This window comes from Mya arenaria, chromosome 4 (assembly GCF_026914265.1).
Source record: "Mya arenaria isolate MELC-2E11 chromosome 4, ASM2691426v1".
Taxonomy (NCBI): Eukaryota; Metazoa; Mollusca; class Bivalvia; order Myida; family Myidae; genus Mya; species Mya arenaria.
The window spans coordinates 12,911,537-12,927,498 of NC_069125.1; the positions used below are offsets into that span (position 1 = coordinate 12,911,537).

The 15,962-nt window shown below is 34.6% G+C and overlaps 1 protein-coding gene across 1 annotated transcript; it reads left to right on the plus strand.

The window, feature by feature from the left end:
• The first annotated feature begins 87 nt into the window (after positions 1-87).
• LOC128232160 (proline-rich protein 36-like) lies at positions 88-14,900 on the plus strand. The gene is made up of 10 exons (XM_052945562.1): positions 88-283; positions 553-688; positions 1,492-1,566; positions 2,726-2,767; positions 3,512-3,623; positions 7,613-7,802; positions 9,081-9,212; positions 9,494-10,014; positions 10,889-11,099; positions 11,668-14,900. The coding sequence occupies exons 1-10, from the start codon at positions 229-231 to the stop codon at positions 12,693-12,695; spliced, it is 2,502 nt and encodes an 833-aa protein (XP_052801522.1). The 5' UTR covers positions 88-228; the 3' UTR covers positions 12,696-14,900.
• Positions 14,901-15,962: the final 1,062 nt, after the last annotated feature.

The following is a 15,962-nucleotide window of genomic DNA, read 5'->3' on the forward strand; positions in this document are numbered from 1 at the left end:
GCGTTTCAGCACTATGCGTCGCTGATTGGACGAACAGTCTGGCTGTCAATCAAAGTACACGTGGTGTTTCTTCATGTTTGTAGAGAATGTTTTGATAAAGCCGCCCGCCATCTTCTTGGCCTAAGAGCGGTGTTAGTTATCGTTTATTATTTTATGAAAAACACGGCTGACTCCAATAAAAGTATCAGCAAAAGTAAGAGGAGCCTTTCTCCGCCCTGACGGTTTACGATGAGCTTGGAAACTCTCTTGGAGGCTGCAGAATTTTTGGAGTCTAGGGAGCAAGGTAGGTGATGGTTCGAGCACGTGGTTGAAATAGCACATGGGCGTTTTGGTATACTATCAGTGCATACTTTTGACTTAGCAAAGTGTGTTTCCAAAACACGATTTTGTTATTCAGTTATGATCATGGAAACGTTAAGTGAGCTCTTTGTGAAATACATGCGATAGTACTTAAAGTCGATTTTGCGTTGTTGAGAGAAATGACGCAGACCTAATTTGCATATTGCGCAGTGACACCACTTTCCAGTGCCGATATATTTTTCCTGTTTTTAGCAAAATCGACGAAGTTTTCTCCACAAAATGCCAATGGCGATCAAAGAAGAAACCACGGACCGGCCTCAGTTAGCGATGACACTGCTGCCATGTTGGCAAAGTTTGCTATAGAGGGGCGGATAAGAACAAAATCGGGGTAATTAGGCCAAAATTGAAATAGTTCTATTAATAGCATCAAGCATGTGAACTTGACATTGCAAGTAGTCATATGACAACTTACAAATAGTGTTGATCCGGGTCAGTTAATAGATATCATAGTAACTCACAGGTCAACTATTTTTCCACTAATGTACCCAAATGTTCATGAGCATCATGGAAATCAACTTATTTTTTTAAATGTTCAAAAAATGTTTCTGGTAATTTATTATGATTATCTTGACAATCAAGTCATAAGTAATCAAGTAAGTAATCAAGTTATATATTATTTATATATATTTCACATACCATTGAACCGTATCACATAGTATTAAAAGTAACCAGCAAGCTGCTTCTTCTTGTACTTAATTTACATATTTGAATTGGCATGATTGCCATTTGAACACTCTGCCTGCAAAACATGCTACTAACACACCATGTTTTATATTTAATATGGCTTTACCAGTTAGATAGATAGATATATTTATTTCAGAAATAAAATGTACATAAAATGTCATTTAAATACATGATAAAACTACAAATAAATAAATGCATCCATGTTAAAATCACATTATATTGCTAAGGATAACACAAAAAAGAGATTAAAAATCCCTTATTTCCATTGTGGTCCTTATTACCAGTTGCAGCAGGACTTAAAAATCTTCCTTCATTCAAAATGTTCACAGACTCTTGCAGAAATCGTATAGTTATAATTTATCATAAAAAATATTAAAATCAACTTGTAATCTTGCAAGACCCTACAGTATACATATTTCTATTATTATCTATATATTTTGTATGCAGGTCTGGTAAAGACAAATCAAGTGATACATCTCCAGATGGATCAACCAGTAGCATCCCTGATGGAAATTTTCTTCGGTATGTTCCTCTTTTTGATGTGTTCTGTTTTTATCTCATCTGTGTTTTAAGAAGAGAAAATTCTATACATTATGTCATTATGGCCCAAATCCAACCTTAAAAGACATGTTGCAAAAAAGACCCATTACTCTTTACTATTAATTCAAATTGTGTTATGCCTCCCCTTTCAAGAAAAGAAGAAGAGAACGTTGATGGTTCTAACTTAATATAAAGGTTAAATTTTTAAAAGAAAGTAATAAAACAATCCTGCCTACCTGCACTTGACCTGTATTTGGACAAATTGTGACCCTAACCACACAAATACCTTTTTTGGCCTCGTATGAAAAATTTATAAACTTTATTTTGCAAAAATGTGAAATTTTATTTTTAGAAATTGCCGCAAGCTTCTTTCATCTGTGTTGTGGTTACATTTACTAACATTGTCCTTATTATGTAATTTTTAGATACATAAAATTGTCATTGATGTCTATGACATTCACAGTTTTCGTAGATGAAGGTAAACATTTTCTTACTATATCCTAGTTTTGATCATACGTCAAAAACTGTTTGTTTGCTGTTCCATGACTCCAATTATTTACTTTGACTTATTTAGTAGATCTACCGGGGGGGGGGGGGGGGTGGGATTTAATTTCTATGACTTTCTTTTTGGGGTGTTAAATATACCTGACACCAATTAGTTCAGAGTTAGGACATGATTTTGGTTAGTTGGATGTGTAGCTGCATACAAACAGTTTTTAAGGAAGGTTACATATTAGGCCAAACAAAAAAATATTGTGGTTCTGTAAACTGAGATTTGGATTATGTTTTGGTAAAAATAAAACAAAACATACTCGTTTTTATCATTATTGGAAATATAACCCATAGGACTTTATTATTTGTACATGGTGTTTTAGATTACTTGTATTCTATTAATATTTTCTAGGCAACACTTGTGTCAGAATACGTATATAAACAATACAATGATATACACTCTATGTGGAGTGTGGACAATAAATGTATTTTCCCAAAAAATATTTTCCTTTTCTTCCATTCCAGTACCTAGCCTTTTACAGCAGGTAACACTTAAACAGCAACCACAACATTAATTTTGTTTGGCCTTTTCCATCTCAAGGTTTTGAATGTGAACTTTTTATGACGGTGCCTACTATGTATGTTACAGCGCAGGCACCAGAGAGGTTCACAACAAGCTGGAGAAAAATAGGTGTGTTACAGTGGTCGAAATTAGCACAAGCCAGCAAGTCTGACACTGAAAAACTGTCTGCCAGGCTTTTCAAACAAAAATTTTAATCTTATATAGAATGGCTTGTTCAAATTTCTATTGCCAAATAGTGAAGTAAGATTTCAGGCTTGTTCTAAAATGCTAATTTTGATGACTGGCGATAGCTAGACTTAAAAGAATTAATGTGGTGTAGTGAAAACCATTTGGTTATTTATTTACATTATGAATTGATATTCCTTATTCTGAAATTATCAAATAAAAAAATGGAGGGGGGGTGTTTATAAACAGCCTAGTTTGAGTCCAGATTTGAGACTCTTGAAAATCTTAATTTGAGTGCAACTGTCCTTGTTGGTGAAAAAATCTTTTTATATTGCCATTCAAAGATTTCTGTATTTTTTTTTAACAAATTATTTTAAGAAGTATATACTGTAAAAAATGTTGTTTTTATTTTTTTTATATAATTTATATTTTCTTACCCGGTAGTCTAGATTCAGACTTGAGACTGTTTTTAAACAGGGGCACTGGTTTTGACAAAGCATTGGTTTCCGACACTTTCACTTGAATATAAATCATATTTTTAAGATCAAATGAGCTTTATTATCCACATGCACAGATTCGTTTTTTTATTTTGTTTGTTTTTGATAAGCTCTTGTAGATTGCAAAACTGTATATTAATTAATAAAAAAAAATGAACTGTATATTAATTAAGTAAAAAAATGTTTATAGACGAGCCCACTTGAAAGAATGTTTTGACTTCCTGAAGAAGAATGTTCCGAGCCTCGAAGAAAAGAGGACATCTAACCTCGGGATTCTGCGATGTTCTCTCAGATATATACAGGTCAGTGTCAGGCATGTTACTGCTCACTAATCTTACCCACAGATGAGGATAAATTAAATAAGTGTCAGATTGGCTGCAAGTTTGACCAGTGCAACTTACAATCATACATACATGTATGCAAGGTTTATTTATCAAGTTTGCTGTCACTTAGTGGATATCAGATATGGTACCCTTTCTAATATCCGTTCACCTGCAGGCAGGAATGATAAAGTTAAGGATTAGTCCTAAAATCAAAGCTTTCAATAATTATTACAGACTAAACTTTCACCTAGGCTGATACACAAACTGCCAGTGACAAAATGCATATGTGTCGGAAGGTCCATTACTCTACTGACACAAAATAATTGTTGACTTTTGGTCATTGACCACCTAAAAGAAAAGAAAAACTAGCATGAAAGGGTGTTGCGCAAAATATTCTGGCAGGTCAAATATATTTTTTTTAATAATGGTAAGTAAGCAGCAAAAATATGATTGAATATGAAAGACTGGTAGTCATACCGTATTTTCCCGACTATAAGGCGATCCGCTTATAAGACGACCCCCCCCCCCCCCCCCCCCCCCCCCCCCCCCCCCCCCCCCCCCCCCCTACGTTGCCCATGAAATCTGGTGTTTTTGCCTCGACTCATTTATAAGACGGGGTAGATTTTTAAAGCAAATCCAGCACTTGAAAATCTCCAAGTCTGTGATAATGTTCAAGCTTAACAGTCAAATATCAACTAAATTTGTTCATTTGCTTGGGATTATTGATTTTTTTTCCGATGGTATGGTATGTTTGAACCAGCCTAGACCCAATTTTGGGATTTAAGTGGGTTCATATGGTATTTGATTGACCTATTTAAATACAAATCGTTGCAGTGCATCTTTGATCTTTACACAGCATGTGCTGTGACGTCACAAATTGTACTGTTAACTTTGATCTGCAGCCGACAAACAGAACAAATTCCATTACATGTGCTAATGAGTTATATTTTTGCAAGTGTTTGTTTGGATTGCAGTTGATGGGACTAAATTTTGAGTAATAAATAACCATTGACGATTGCGAAATATGTATTGAAATATGCTAGTTACATGCATGTGCATGATATATATGCAAAGTCTTATAGGAAGGAAAAAGTAAGTTTTATTTACGACATAGAAAAAATCACAATGCATTTTTAACTCGACTATTCGAAGAATAAGGAGAGCTATACTACTCACCCAAGCGTCGGCGTTGGCGTCACCCCTTGGTTAAGGTTTTGCGTGCAAGCACACATAGGTTAATATCTCAGCAACTACTTGAGGTATTGCATTGAGACTTTATACAATGGTACTCAACCATCCAACCTACTCAATTAACCAAGTTTGATAACTCTACTTTGTATTTAATGCCAATAATAGGCCTTTATTATTTGACTTAGAAATTCTGGTTAAGGTTTTGCGTGCAAGCACACATAGGTTAATATCTCAGCAACTACTTGAGGTATTGCATTGAGACTTGATACAATGGTACTCAACCATCCAACCTACTTAATTTACCAAGTAAGATAACTCTAGTTTGCATTTTATGCAAATAATAGGCCTTTATTATTTGACTTAGAAATTCTGGTTAAAGTTTTGCATGTAAGCATACATAGGTTAATATCTCAGCAACTACTGGATGAATTGCATTGAGACTTTATAAAATGGTACTCAACCATCCAGTCTACTTAAATAACCAAGTAAGATAACTCTAAATTGCATTAAATTCAAATAATGGCCCCTTTTTTATTCAACATAGAAATTCTGGTTTAGGTTGCATGTAACCACTTTTAAGTCAATGCTTCAGCAAATACATCATGTATTGCATTGAAACTTTACGCGCAGGCTCCCAACCATTTAACCTTCTTATTTAATCAAGTAAGATAACTCTTTCTTTCATATTATATAATTTTTGCCCCTTTATTATGCGACTTAGAAATTCTGGTTAAGGTCTTGCATGTTAGCACACATAGGATAATATCTCAGCAACTACTTGATGTATTGCATTGAGACTTTATACAATGGTATTCAACCAACCAACCTAATTGAATAATCAAGTTAGATAACTGTGTTTTGCAAATAATGGCCCTTTATTATGACACTTAAAAATTCTGGTTTAAAATTTTGCATGTAACCACATTTATGTTAATATCTCTGCACATCATGTATTGCATTGAAATCTAATCTAACAGTGATCCATGCATGTTTTGCCAAAACTTTTCAATCCTTACACTGAAAAGCGGCGGAATAGTCGAGCGCGCTGTCTCTGTGACAGCTCTTGTTAAAAAAAAAATTGTCAAAATATTTTTATTTTAAAGGTAACAAAATATGTCTCCTGTGAAAAACAACGTGTTTGGACCGATAACATGTTTTATATTGAGTGTTCATCGTAGCGAAACAAAGCAGATCTATGGTCGTCTTAATCCATGGGTGTGATCGTGTCACTTTTATTGGGGTGTCATCCACAGACAATAAATCAGTCAGTTGAATACCTTATGTTGAATGTTCCTGATTATGACTCTATTCTTTATGAAATTCTTATAGACTCGCCTATAAGACGAGCCCCCTACTTTAAGGTTCAAAATCAGGACCAAATTTCCCCGTCTTATAGTCGAGAAAATACTAAAATGTTAATTGTACTGTAATACAGTACTAGTTAGTTTTCAAAGAAATTATTTTCTCCAAGTGATGGTCATCAAAGAAATACAATTTCTGGCAGAATAGCAGTCGTATTTATATTGTGCCTTCTTTTTTTAGTGTTCAGCATAGTCCAACCTTCTTAGACCTCTACTCATAAGAAATACTCCAGTCAAGTCAGACTACAGTCGAGTCTTAAGACTGATGTTCTTTGAGACTCAACACATTCGGTGCCCGATTAGGGTCACGCTGGTAAATTTAGTAAACGGCATACTTTTCATCAAAAACACCTTTACTGGAAAAATACTGCAATAATCTAGGAACAGAGTGCCAAAAAACTGCCATAAATAAAAATTAAACAGGTGTTTTACTGCAGATCTGGCTGTCATATGATTTAGGCTTTCTCATGGGAAAGTTTTTATGGGAGAATTTATGACTAAATGGGAGTCAGCATATGAAAAGGTCTCTTAAATAGTCCTGATAATCATGACTGTTCAGTCATGTGGCAAGTTACTCAAATAGAATTAGTTATGTAATCTGAATTTAAAATGTTTGAGGATGACACCTTAAATAATTTATCTCTGAGAACTATAAGTTTAAAATAATTTCGCTTTCTCAGCTCTTGTTCAAATTTGAACTGGATTTAAATTCCATTCACTCGCGAAATATTAATATTTGCTTAAATGACACGCAATTTCATGGGTGATATTTAGGGCATTGATCTAAATATAGTGATCAGCAGACAGTTGCATAAATAAGTAGGCGGAGCTAAAAAAGTAGTTCCTTTACAGGTATATTGTGGTAGTCCCCCTTTACTTGTGCAAGATTGTTCCCCCTTTAACTTAAAAGTCCTGAAAAAATTGTTGACAACTTAAACATACGGTAATAACATCAGTTGTAAATGTTGGAGAGTGAAATAAAGAAAAAAATAATTATATTTTTTGTGATTGATGTTGTCTGCAGTTACCTCAAGAAAAACCAAATAAGGTGCCCTCATTAAACAGTGTGAGGTCACAGACACATACATTTAAACCAGGTCTATATAATGTCCCTGATGATTTTGTCATCACTTTCTTTTTATCTACTGATAAAGGTGTAATTTCAAAAAGTTTTGATATAAAAGTTTTTTAAAAATGTGTTTTTGTGATTTATATATATGTTGTTATATATATGTTGTTGTTTTTTTAAATTAAATTTTACATTATTCAGTTAGTTCATTTGAACTTCAATAAACATCATACTAAAATGCATGATTTGGCATTTGGAAGTAAATTTGTTTTTTAATTGTTTTTTTTTTAAATTAAATATAGCTTAATCCTAGAAGCTGTGATGATAATAATGTTGTCCTGTTTCAGAATTTGAAGCGTAAGGAGCGAGAATTTGAGGTCGAGCTACATAAGTTTGTGCACCAGAAGATCGTGCTGCAGGAACACCTGTCGAACCTGAAGGTAGATCTCCAGCAGATGGACATTGACGTGGACATCAATGCCCTCGCTGTGTCTCATGACCAGGATAATGATAGCAACTCTACATCCACCGCCACAGGTAATTGCTCGTTATGGAATGAAGTGGAAGTATAGTATTATAACAGTCATAAGGTTTTAGCCAGGTTTTAAAAAGGACAGGGTGCTAAAAGCTGCACTCTCACAGATATACCTTTTTTACAACTTTTTTATTTTTTGTCGTGGAAAAAGCATTTTTTTTGCATAAATATCAGCAAACCAAACCAAGTAGTTACTAACAGTTTAAGAAAAATGCATAAAACATCATTTTTTTAACTAAAATATAAAAATCTGCTATCTGATTTTTGTCAGCAGTCTTATATAACTGGTTCCCATGCATTTTCACAAACATTCGCTCGTTCCAAGACAAAAAAATAAAAAAGTTGTCAAAACGTTCATCTGTGAGAGTGCAGCTTTAAGGTTAAAAGAGAACATTGTATTGGGCTGTAATATATCTAAATTTTGCCAAAAAATGTTAAAATTGTGTTTAATTAAAGTAGTTTAAGGTTTCAACTTAAACTGCCTGAAATTGTGTGTATGTATTTATAAATCATATAAACATCTTTTAAAAAAGAAAGAAAGGAAATACCTTAGGTACTTGATTATTTAAAGCATTAAATTCTAAGAAAGCAGAAGGTTGCGCATGCTGGTTTCCATCAGGGCCGAGGGGTGCTGCTTAAAAGGACAGGGTGGGGCATCCTTCTATACCTCTTGAAACGTACAGTCACTTATATTAGAACTTCTGAATGTGTTTATTCTTACAGTGGTGCTTGGAATAAAAAAAATCTACAAGGCCTACTAGTGCTATATAAAATCCAAAATTAGAACAAACCAGCAAGCTTTTTACCAGTTGTTCTAAATTTGACGACTGTTATGTGGAATGAATAGGATTGAAAATTGATATGAATAAAAAAATATTTTATTTTTAATAAGATACTTGTACTGAAAGGTTGCATTTAAAATTAATAATGTTTCTGACAATTTAACTGATAACATCATACCATGTGACAATAACAGTATGAATCCAAAGCCATTTACAAGATGATAATGGTTAGAATTCTCTAGAAAACAGAAACTAATGTGAACTCAATGTGTATGAATCAGGAAAAATAATGAGTGCTGAGTGGTTTTCACACATTGGATGGAACTTGTAAAACCAATCACAAATTTTCAGTCTATAATTACAATTAATTTAAGTAGTATTATAGAAATGTATTATATTTGAAGCTGTCAGAGAAAATCTAAACTTCCATGTGTTTGCAAACAAAAATTAAGGAAAGACAACTTCCCGATATGAACTATGTTTATTTTGATGCTTCAGAGCGTGGCACTCCACCACCGAGCGACTACGATGAAAATGATGATGATGAAGAAGAGGCAGAAATGCTGGCTATGGAAACAAACTCTCCGACCCCCAAAACTGGCCGCAAACGAAAACATAGCTACAAAAAAGGTAATAATTTAGACACAAGTATTTTATCTCTGTATAGTAATTTCATTCAATGGAAAAATATTGTTTATGAAAGCAAGCGATGTTTTATTGAAACTGTTAACTAAACCAGGTAGAAATAAATTAAACATGGTTGAAAGTTATTTTTGGAAATATGTAGTTGGTCTTTTTTTCTAAATGGAGTTTATTTAGGTATAAGAAGTTTGTGATACTTACATTTTGATTAATTGAATGATATGAAATTGAGGTTCACATTTAAAAACTGTTAATTTTCTTTTTCCCAGTGTCTGACTCTCCACAGCCAGTGTTTGCGTTGCCGCTGCCCTCGCCCATAAAGATACCACCACCTCCACCATCGTCAATTTTACCATCGACTACTCTTGCGTTCATCCCACCGACCCAGCCTCGACCATCCATTAGTATGGAGCCCATGTATACTGCATCGGCTGCTTCCAACGCATTGATTAGAGCTTCATTGGCAGCAGCAACAACAGCAGCACCTGTATCAGTGGTATCATCAGCACCACCATTGACTACGCCACTAAAACCAAGTTCAGTAGTGACAAGTGATATTCAGCTTCCACCAAAAAAAGCAATGGTGCAAAATCTAAATGGATTAGTGAAGCTGCAGCAGAAGCCCCAAGCTCCACAATTCCCTGCCCCAACCCCCCTGGGGCAGACCCTTGGGATGAGGCCTATGGTGACCCCTAGTTCTGCGGTGGCTCTTAACCAGCCACTGGGCCAAGTGAAGAAGGTCCCTGTTATACCCATTACTCTTAGTCTGTCTGGACCAGTCCCTTCACAGGTGAGACATTTCTTAATACAATGTAAGGCTGTTTGAAACAGTGAAATAACACTTATATTTTAACTGATTATTTTATCTCTATTATCCCCCCAAAAGTATATGATAAATTAACATAAGTTACATAAATCTTTTTTCTAATATAGCTATGCTGTTCAACTAGGGATTGAAATTCTGAATAAAACCATAATAAGACTGTAATTGATGACACGATGTTTGGTATGGTTATTTAAATTGATCATTGTTTTCATAATCAAAAATGAAAAACTGAAAAAGAAGGATCAATTGTCAAAATTAGTTTCTACCCGATCTCCATGAAAAATATAAAATTAGTTCAGAAATATAAACTTGCTTTGAAATAATTCAAATTTGTCTTCAAATCCACCTAGAAAGCCAAAATAGATTTAAAAACTTGAAAATGTGAACTTGAAAACAAAAAATCCAATTTCATATTAATATGTAGGTTTAAATAAAAATACTTACGATTTACCACTAACTATGTTGAGTTTTTGAAAAACAGTTTATTACCACTGACAAGCTAATGATCGATATTCGATAATACTCTATCATTCTTTGATATTTATGCTAAAAAATGTATAATGCTATACATTAACTTAAATGCTCCATTTGTTGTAACATAATATTGAATAGAAAGTATTTTCGCATTTATGAATATTTGATGATTTTATTTAACAAGTCAGATCTTGGGCGTGCTTGCATGTTATGAACTGCTAAATATTATTGACGACATAAAAAATATCTGTAGCAATTGATAAATAGACAAACTTGCTAGCATACTGTTTGCTATAGCCATTCAAAAACTACATGTTTAAATATTAATTCCCTTATCTTTTACATTGTTCCCTCCCCTTTGCAGGCTATGACAATGTTAAGCCAACTGCCAGCAGGATTTGAGGTAACAGGGGGTAAACTAGTAGAAGTGGGGGCGCGGACACGCCCTCCAGTATCTGGGTTTGAGATGTCGGGGGGTAAACTTGTGGCCCGTCCCCCTGTGACCCAGATTCTCCACCAGACCCTCACACAGCGCCAGGCCCTTCAGAAACAGACTGCATCCAACCACTCGCAGGGTATTATTACAATAAATAAATTTTCTTCTTAAGATACGTCTGTCACAGTACCTGACTGGTTGATTATCTGCACTTTTGTCTTTGGTGAACTTATTATGTGACCTGGCAGATATGTAAGCAGACTGCATATAAGCTTTACAGTGCTCCTTTTTCCTACTTCTTTCATACTTAAGTAAGTTTTTTTTTCTAGTATTTGTAAAAAAAAAATATCCCTACTTTTCCTGTTTTACTATTGGACAGTGCTGTAAAGCCTGTTTTGTCAGGGGGTTTGGTCGACAAGATAAAGCCTATGTTAAAATACTTTGTACATAAAACAATAATACAATAGAGTGAGAATGGTCGAGTGGTATAGGTTGTGTGCCTCTCAGCCAAGAGGTTGTGGGTTTGCTCCCCACCAGGGGTACTTTCTCATGGCCTCTCAAAATAGACACCAGTACTGGTTTCTACCAAGGAAACAGACTCAAGAGTGATTCTATAAGCTTCAGTTTTCCCAACAATCAAGCTAAGAAAATTAGTATTAACTAATAATACATTAAATACACAATGTATGTTTGGTTCTGGATTTCAGTTTTGTCTGCTCCACTGACAGCTGCCCAGCTCAGATGTCCGCCTGTGTCCCAGCCCACCTTTGTAACCATGTCAACGACACAAGCAGCACAGCTGGGCTCTAATCCATTTGGGTCTTTAGTTGTCAAAGATGGTGTTATCACGGTAGCAAAGCCACAGATGACGTCAAACCTAGTTCTGTCACAACCTACAAAACTGTTGTCTGCCTCATCTACTGCACCCGTTTCTGCCATGACTTTCCCATATTACATGGCGTCTCTGCAAAAAATCACACATCCAGTGCTGGTCACTTCCTTGATGGCACCAGCTATGGGCATTCAAGCAAACACGACATCAAGTAGTGGAACTCCTTTGACATTGTCGTCTGCTCCTCTTACAGCGATTAAAAGTGACATAAAAATTGAACCTGCAAAAACTCAATCTGTGATACCAATTTCTTACAATAACTCTTTGGCAGTGATTCCAAATCATGTCAATGTTTCAAATGTTAAACCTATGTCTAACTTGGTCACATTTTCTGTGGCTTCAACACCGAAGACTGTCATGTCTATAAACACGACAAACACTCCGTCAGTTCCCATGCGGCAAGTTCTAACACCTAATATACTACCTGGTCAGCTGGCCTGGCCATTCCTTACAATTCCACGGACTCCCATCATGGTATCGTCATCATCATTGAACCACTCGCAACCTACTGGGACTGGTGCTACCTTAACTGCAACATCATCAAGCCATGCGACCACACCTACTTTCGTCTCATTGGCTAACTTGAATCAGCTGACACAGATGGTTGCTCCGGTAACAGTCATGTCACCAGGAATGCAAATGACGCCAACTGCAATAACACAGGCGCAAATAAATGGAATGTTTGCTACTCCGCTATTGAAACATTTACAGTTTCCCATGTTACAGTCCGGCCAAGTGCTGGGTCAACAAGTCATGAAACCTGTTGTCGTGGTAACCGTTCCAAATGTTATCAGTTCATCATTAGCAAATAACTCCATTGTGCCCAGTTCATCAAGAAGATAATATTTTGTTTTATGATGTTTAAATGCTAGTTGTAATTATTGATCATTTGGTGCATCAAAACATTGACTCCTACGATGATACAAATATATGGACTCCTTCGATGATACAAATATATGGACTTCTTCGATGATACAAATATATGGACTCCTACGATGATACAAATATATGGACTCCTTCGATGATACAAATATATGGACTCCTTCGATGATACAAATATATGGACTCCTTCGATGATACAAATATATGGACTCCTTCGATGATACAAATATATGGACTTCTTTGAAAAGATAAAATGGTATTTTTATTAGGATTCACAAACGATATTATTTCTGATTGGAATAAATGAATTATTTCTATTAAAGTTTTATTTATGTCACATTTTTTAATAACATCCTAATGATGATATTATGATATTATGTTTTAACGGGATGTAATGAAACAAAAAGATACTATGATTATATTGCAATTATATAAATTTGTTTCTTAAATAACATTATGAAATCTGTAAAAATATATAAACTTACACAACAAATTGTTACTTAAAATAAAACTTTACCAGTATCATTTACTTAGCATAGCATTAGCATTTTTGGGCATAAGGAATAAACACTACAATGAAGAAATACATTTAAGGAGGATTTTTATTGAAAGCGTTGACAAAACACAGGCCAGGCCCCAATTTCTCGAAACTTCTTAATTCCCATATAACAGGATTAAGCTAAGCTCACTATTTTTGTTTTTCAATTATTTGCGTGATATTTACTTCTTTAAGAGTTATTATACTCTTAGATAGGAACTATCTAAATGATAATCACAATAACCATTTTGTCATTTATCAAAATTCAATTTAATTATGTTTTTCGGCTAATTGAAATAAGCTACCGATACTTAAACCTGTTAAGCATAAGAAGTTTCGAGAAATAGTGGCCAGATGATTTCCATATTTTGTGATCTTTATTGAAACAAGCCCACGGTGAATAGACTTCTCAGCTGTTGTTGAAATAAGCACAAGGCAGAAACATTGCAATGGTCAAGTGCTTTCCAGGCTTCTAGATACTGGAATTTACATAGCTGGGTTTATTGATTATTTTTTAGTCTGACAAGAATGTGTAAGAATTCAGACTGGTTCACCCTAAAACTGAATTTCGATGACTGGTTATGCGATCCATAAAATCGAGATTACGCATCATCATCATCAATAAATAATAACTATAAAAAGGGCTATGGAAATAAAAATCTTCATTATTAAATAATGGTAATATGTTATTGGTTGCAACCCTAGAATTCTTACTTATACTTTCAAGAAACAAGATTAAATACTCCCTTGCAAATACTCCCTTGCTTTGTTAAGGGTTTTTGTTGGTTTAGAAATGTCAACATAATAATATTTATAATACTTAATTCATCTAGATAGTAATTTAGACATCAAACTAGCATGATGATGTCAGATAATTTCTTATTCCATAAAGAATAGGTTATTAGATCCTGACTCCACCCATATTTAAGGAGTAGGTAGATAATCAGGAATTTTTAAACACACAAGATGAGAATTAGACCAAAAAATCAAATTATCCACCAAGTAATTTCATGTGTGTATTTGTGAGTCTGACAAACTGAGTGTAAGACCAAAGAAACTTCATGTATTTATTATTAGTTGTGGCTTTCTTATGGACTGGACTCAAATAGGAAGAGGGGTAATTTATTAAAGTTTTGTTGATCATTTCAAATCATAGGTAGGCAAAGATATTTTATTGTATAATTTAATGTTAAATAATAATGAAATTATAATTATATATTATTGTTATAATTCATTGATAAATGAAATATATGTAGTTCTTGTGGAAAAAAAAATAATATTTAGATTTAGCATATTAGATACAAGAATGTGCTTAAACAATTTTGGTGAACATTTTCTCAGTCAAGGTATAGGTGGAAATATTATCCAATAAGACCATGATTAAAACATATTTGATAAATAGCCATTGCAACATTAAAGTGTTAAGCTTTATAACATTGTGATGTAGAAACCTACAGTTACCATTGGCGTATGGAGTGTGCATATTCCAGAAGTATTGTAATTGAGATCATGTTGAATGATTTTTGTTTGTTTTATTTATTCCATCTTTTAGTGCTTACTTAAAGTATATGTGCAATGTTACTGTAATTGTTCATTAAAATTGATGAATAAAATGGTTACGATTTTAATGAGTGTTTATTCTCAAATAAATGTGGTTGTTATGCCTTTGGGAGGTGGTGTTGACATTGAAAAATGTCTGCTCCACATATTGAATAAAGAACTAAGGGTTTGAGATAAAGAACCAAGGGTTTGAGATAAAGAACCAATGGTTTGAGATAAAGAACCAAGGATTTGAGATAAAGAACCAATGGTTTGAGATAAAGAACCAAGGGTTTGAGATAAAGAACCAAGGGTTTGAGATAAAAAAAAACCAAGGGTTTGATATAAAGAACCAAGGGTTTGAGATAGGTTTGAGATAAAGAACCAAGGGTTTGAGATAAAGAACCAAGGGTTTGAGATAAAAAAAACCAAGGGTTTGAGATAAAGAACCAAGGGTTTGAGATAAAGAACCAAGGATTTGAGATAAAGAACCAAGGGTTTGAGATAATAAAAAAAAAACGGAATTGATTTGTGTTATAAGGTGACATTTAGTCAACTTTTTATGCCTCCGGAAAGGCGGCATATCGTAATCTGACCCTCCGTCCTTCCGTGCCGATCAATTACTGAAGAACGCTTAGCCCCAGGGACCTTAAAACTTCGCAGACGGGTTGGTTATAAACAGTACATAAATAAGAGGGGAATGTGACAGTTGCCAAGTCCTGACTCTGAGCGTTTAAATCCTGTTCCGATCGATGCTTCAAGAACGCTGGGGCACAGGGTCCTCGTACGCATTAGGCAGGTTGGTAATGACAGTAGATGAACCGTTTTGATTTTGAGGTCAGTTGGTCAAAGTTCAAGGTCGTGGTGATGCTAAGCTAAAAGTATGTTTCCGGTCATGACAAGCAGAGGAACCCTGTTGATTATGAATGAGGTCAGAGGATCAAACGTCCAGGTCGTAATGACCTTGCGCTGAAAATCGATCAATAGTTTCAACCTTCATGGGAAAGTTGTCATGAAAACATATACTATTATGTTACTAACGGCAACCTGTCCATATAGGTTTAAACGCTGACGGTTTTCTGTCCAACGAGGCCTTTCTAGAAGAATTTGTCACGTTCCCGTGACAGCCTTTGTTATAGTAATGCATGTAT

Excerpts from the sequence above, each read along its gene's own strand:
- LOC128232160 (XM_052945562.1), top strand. The coding sequence starts at position 229 with ATGAGCTTGGAAACTCTCTTGGAGGCTGCAGAATTTTTGGAGTCTAGG. Across the intron at positions 9,213-9,493 it reads AAAACATAGCTACAAAAAAG|TGTCTGACTCTCCACAGCCA; the intron begins GTAATAATTTAG and ends TCTTTTTCCCAG. Across the intron at positions 11,100-11,667 it reads TGCATCCAACCACTCGCAGG|TTTTGTCTGCTCCACTGACA; the intron begins GTATTATTACAA and ends TCTGGATTTCAG.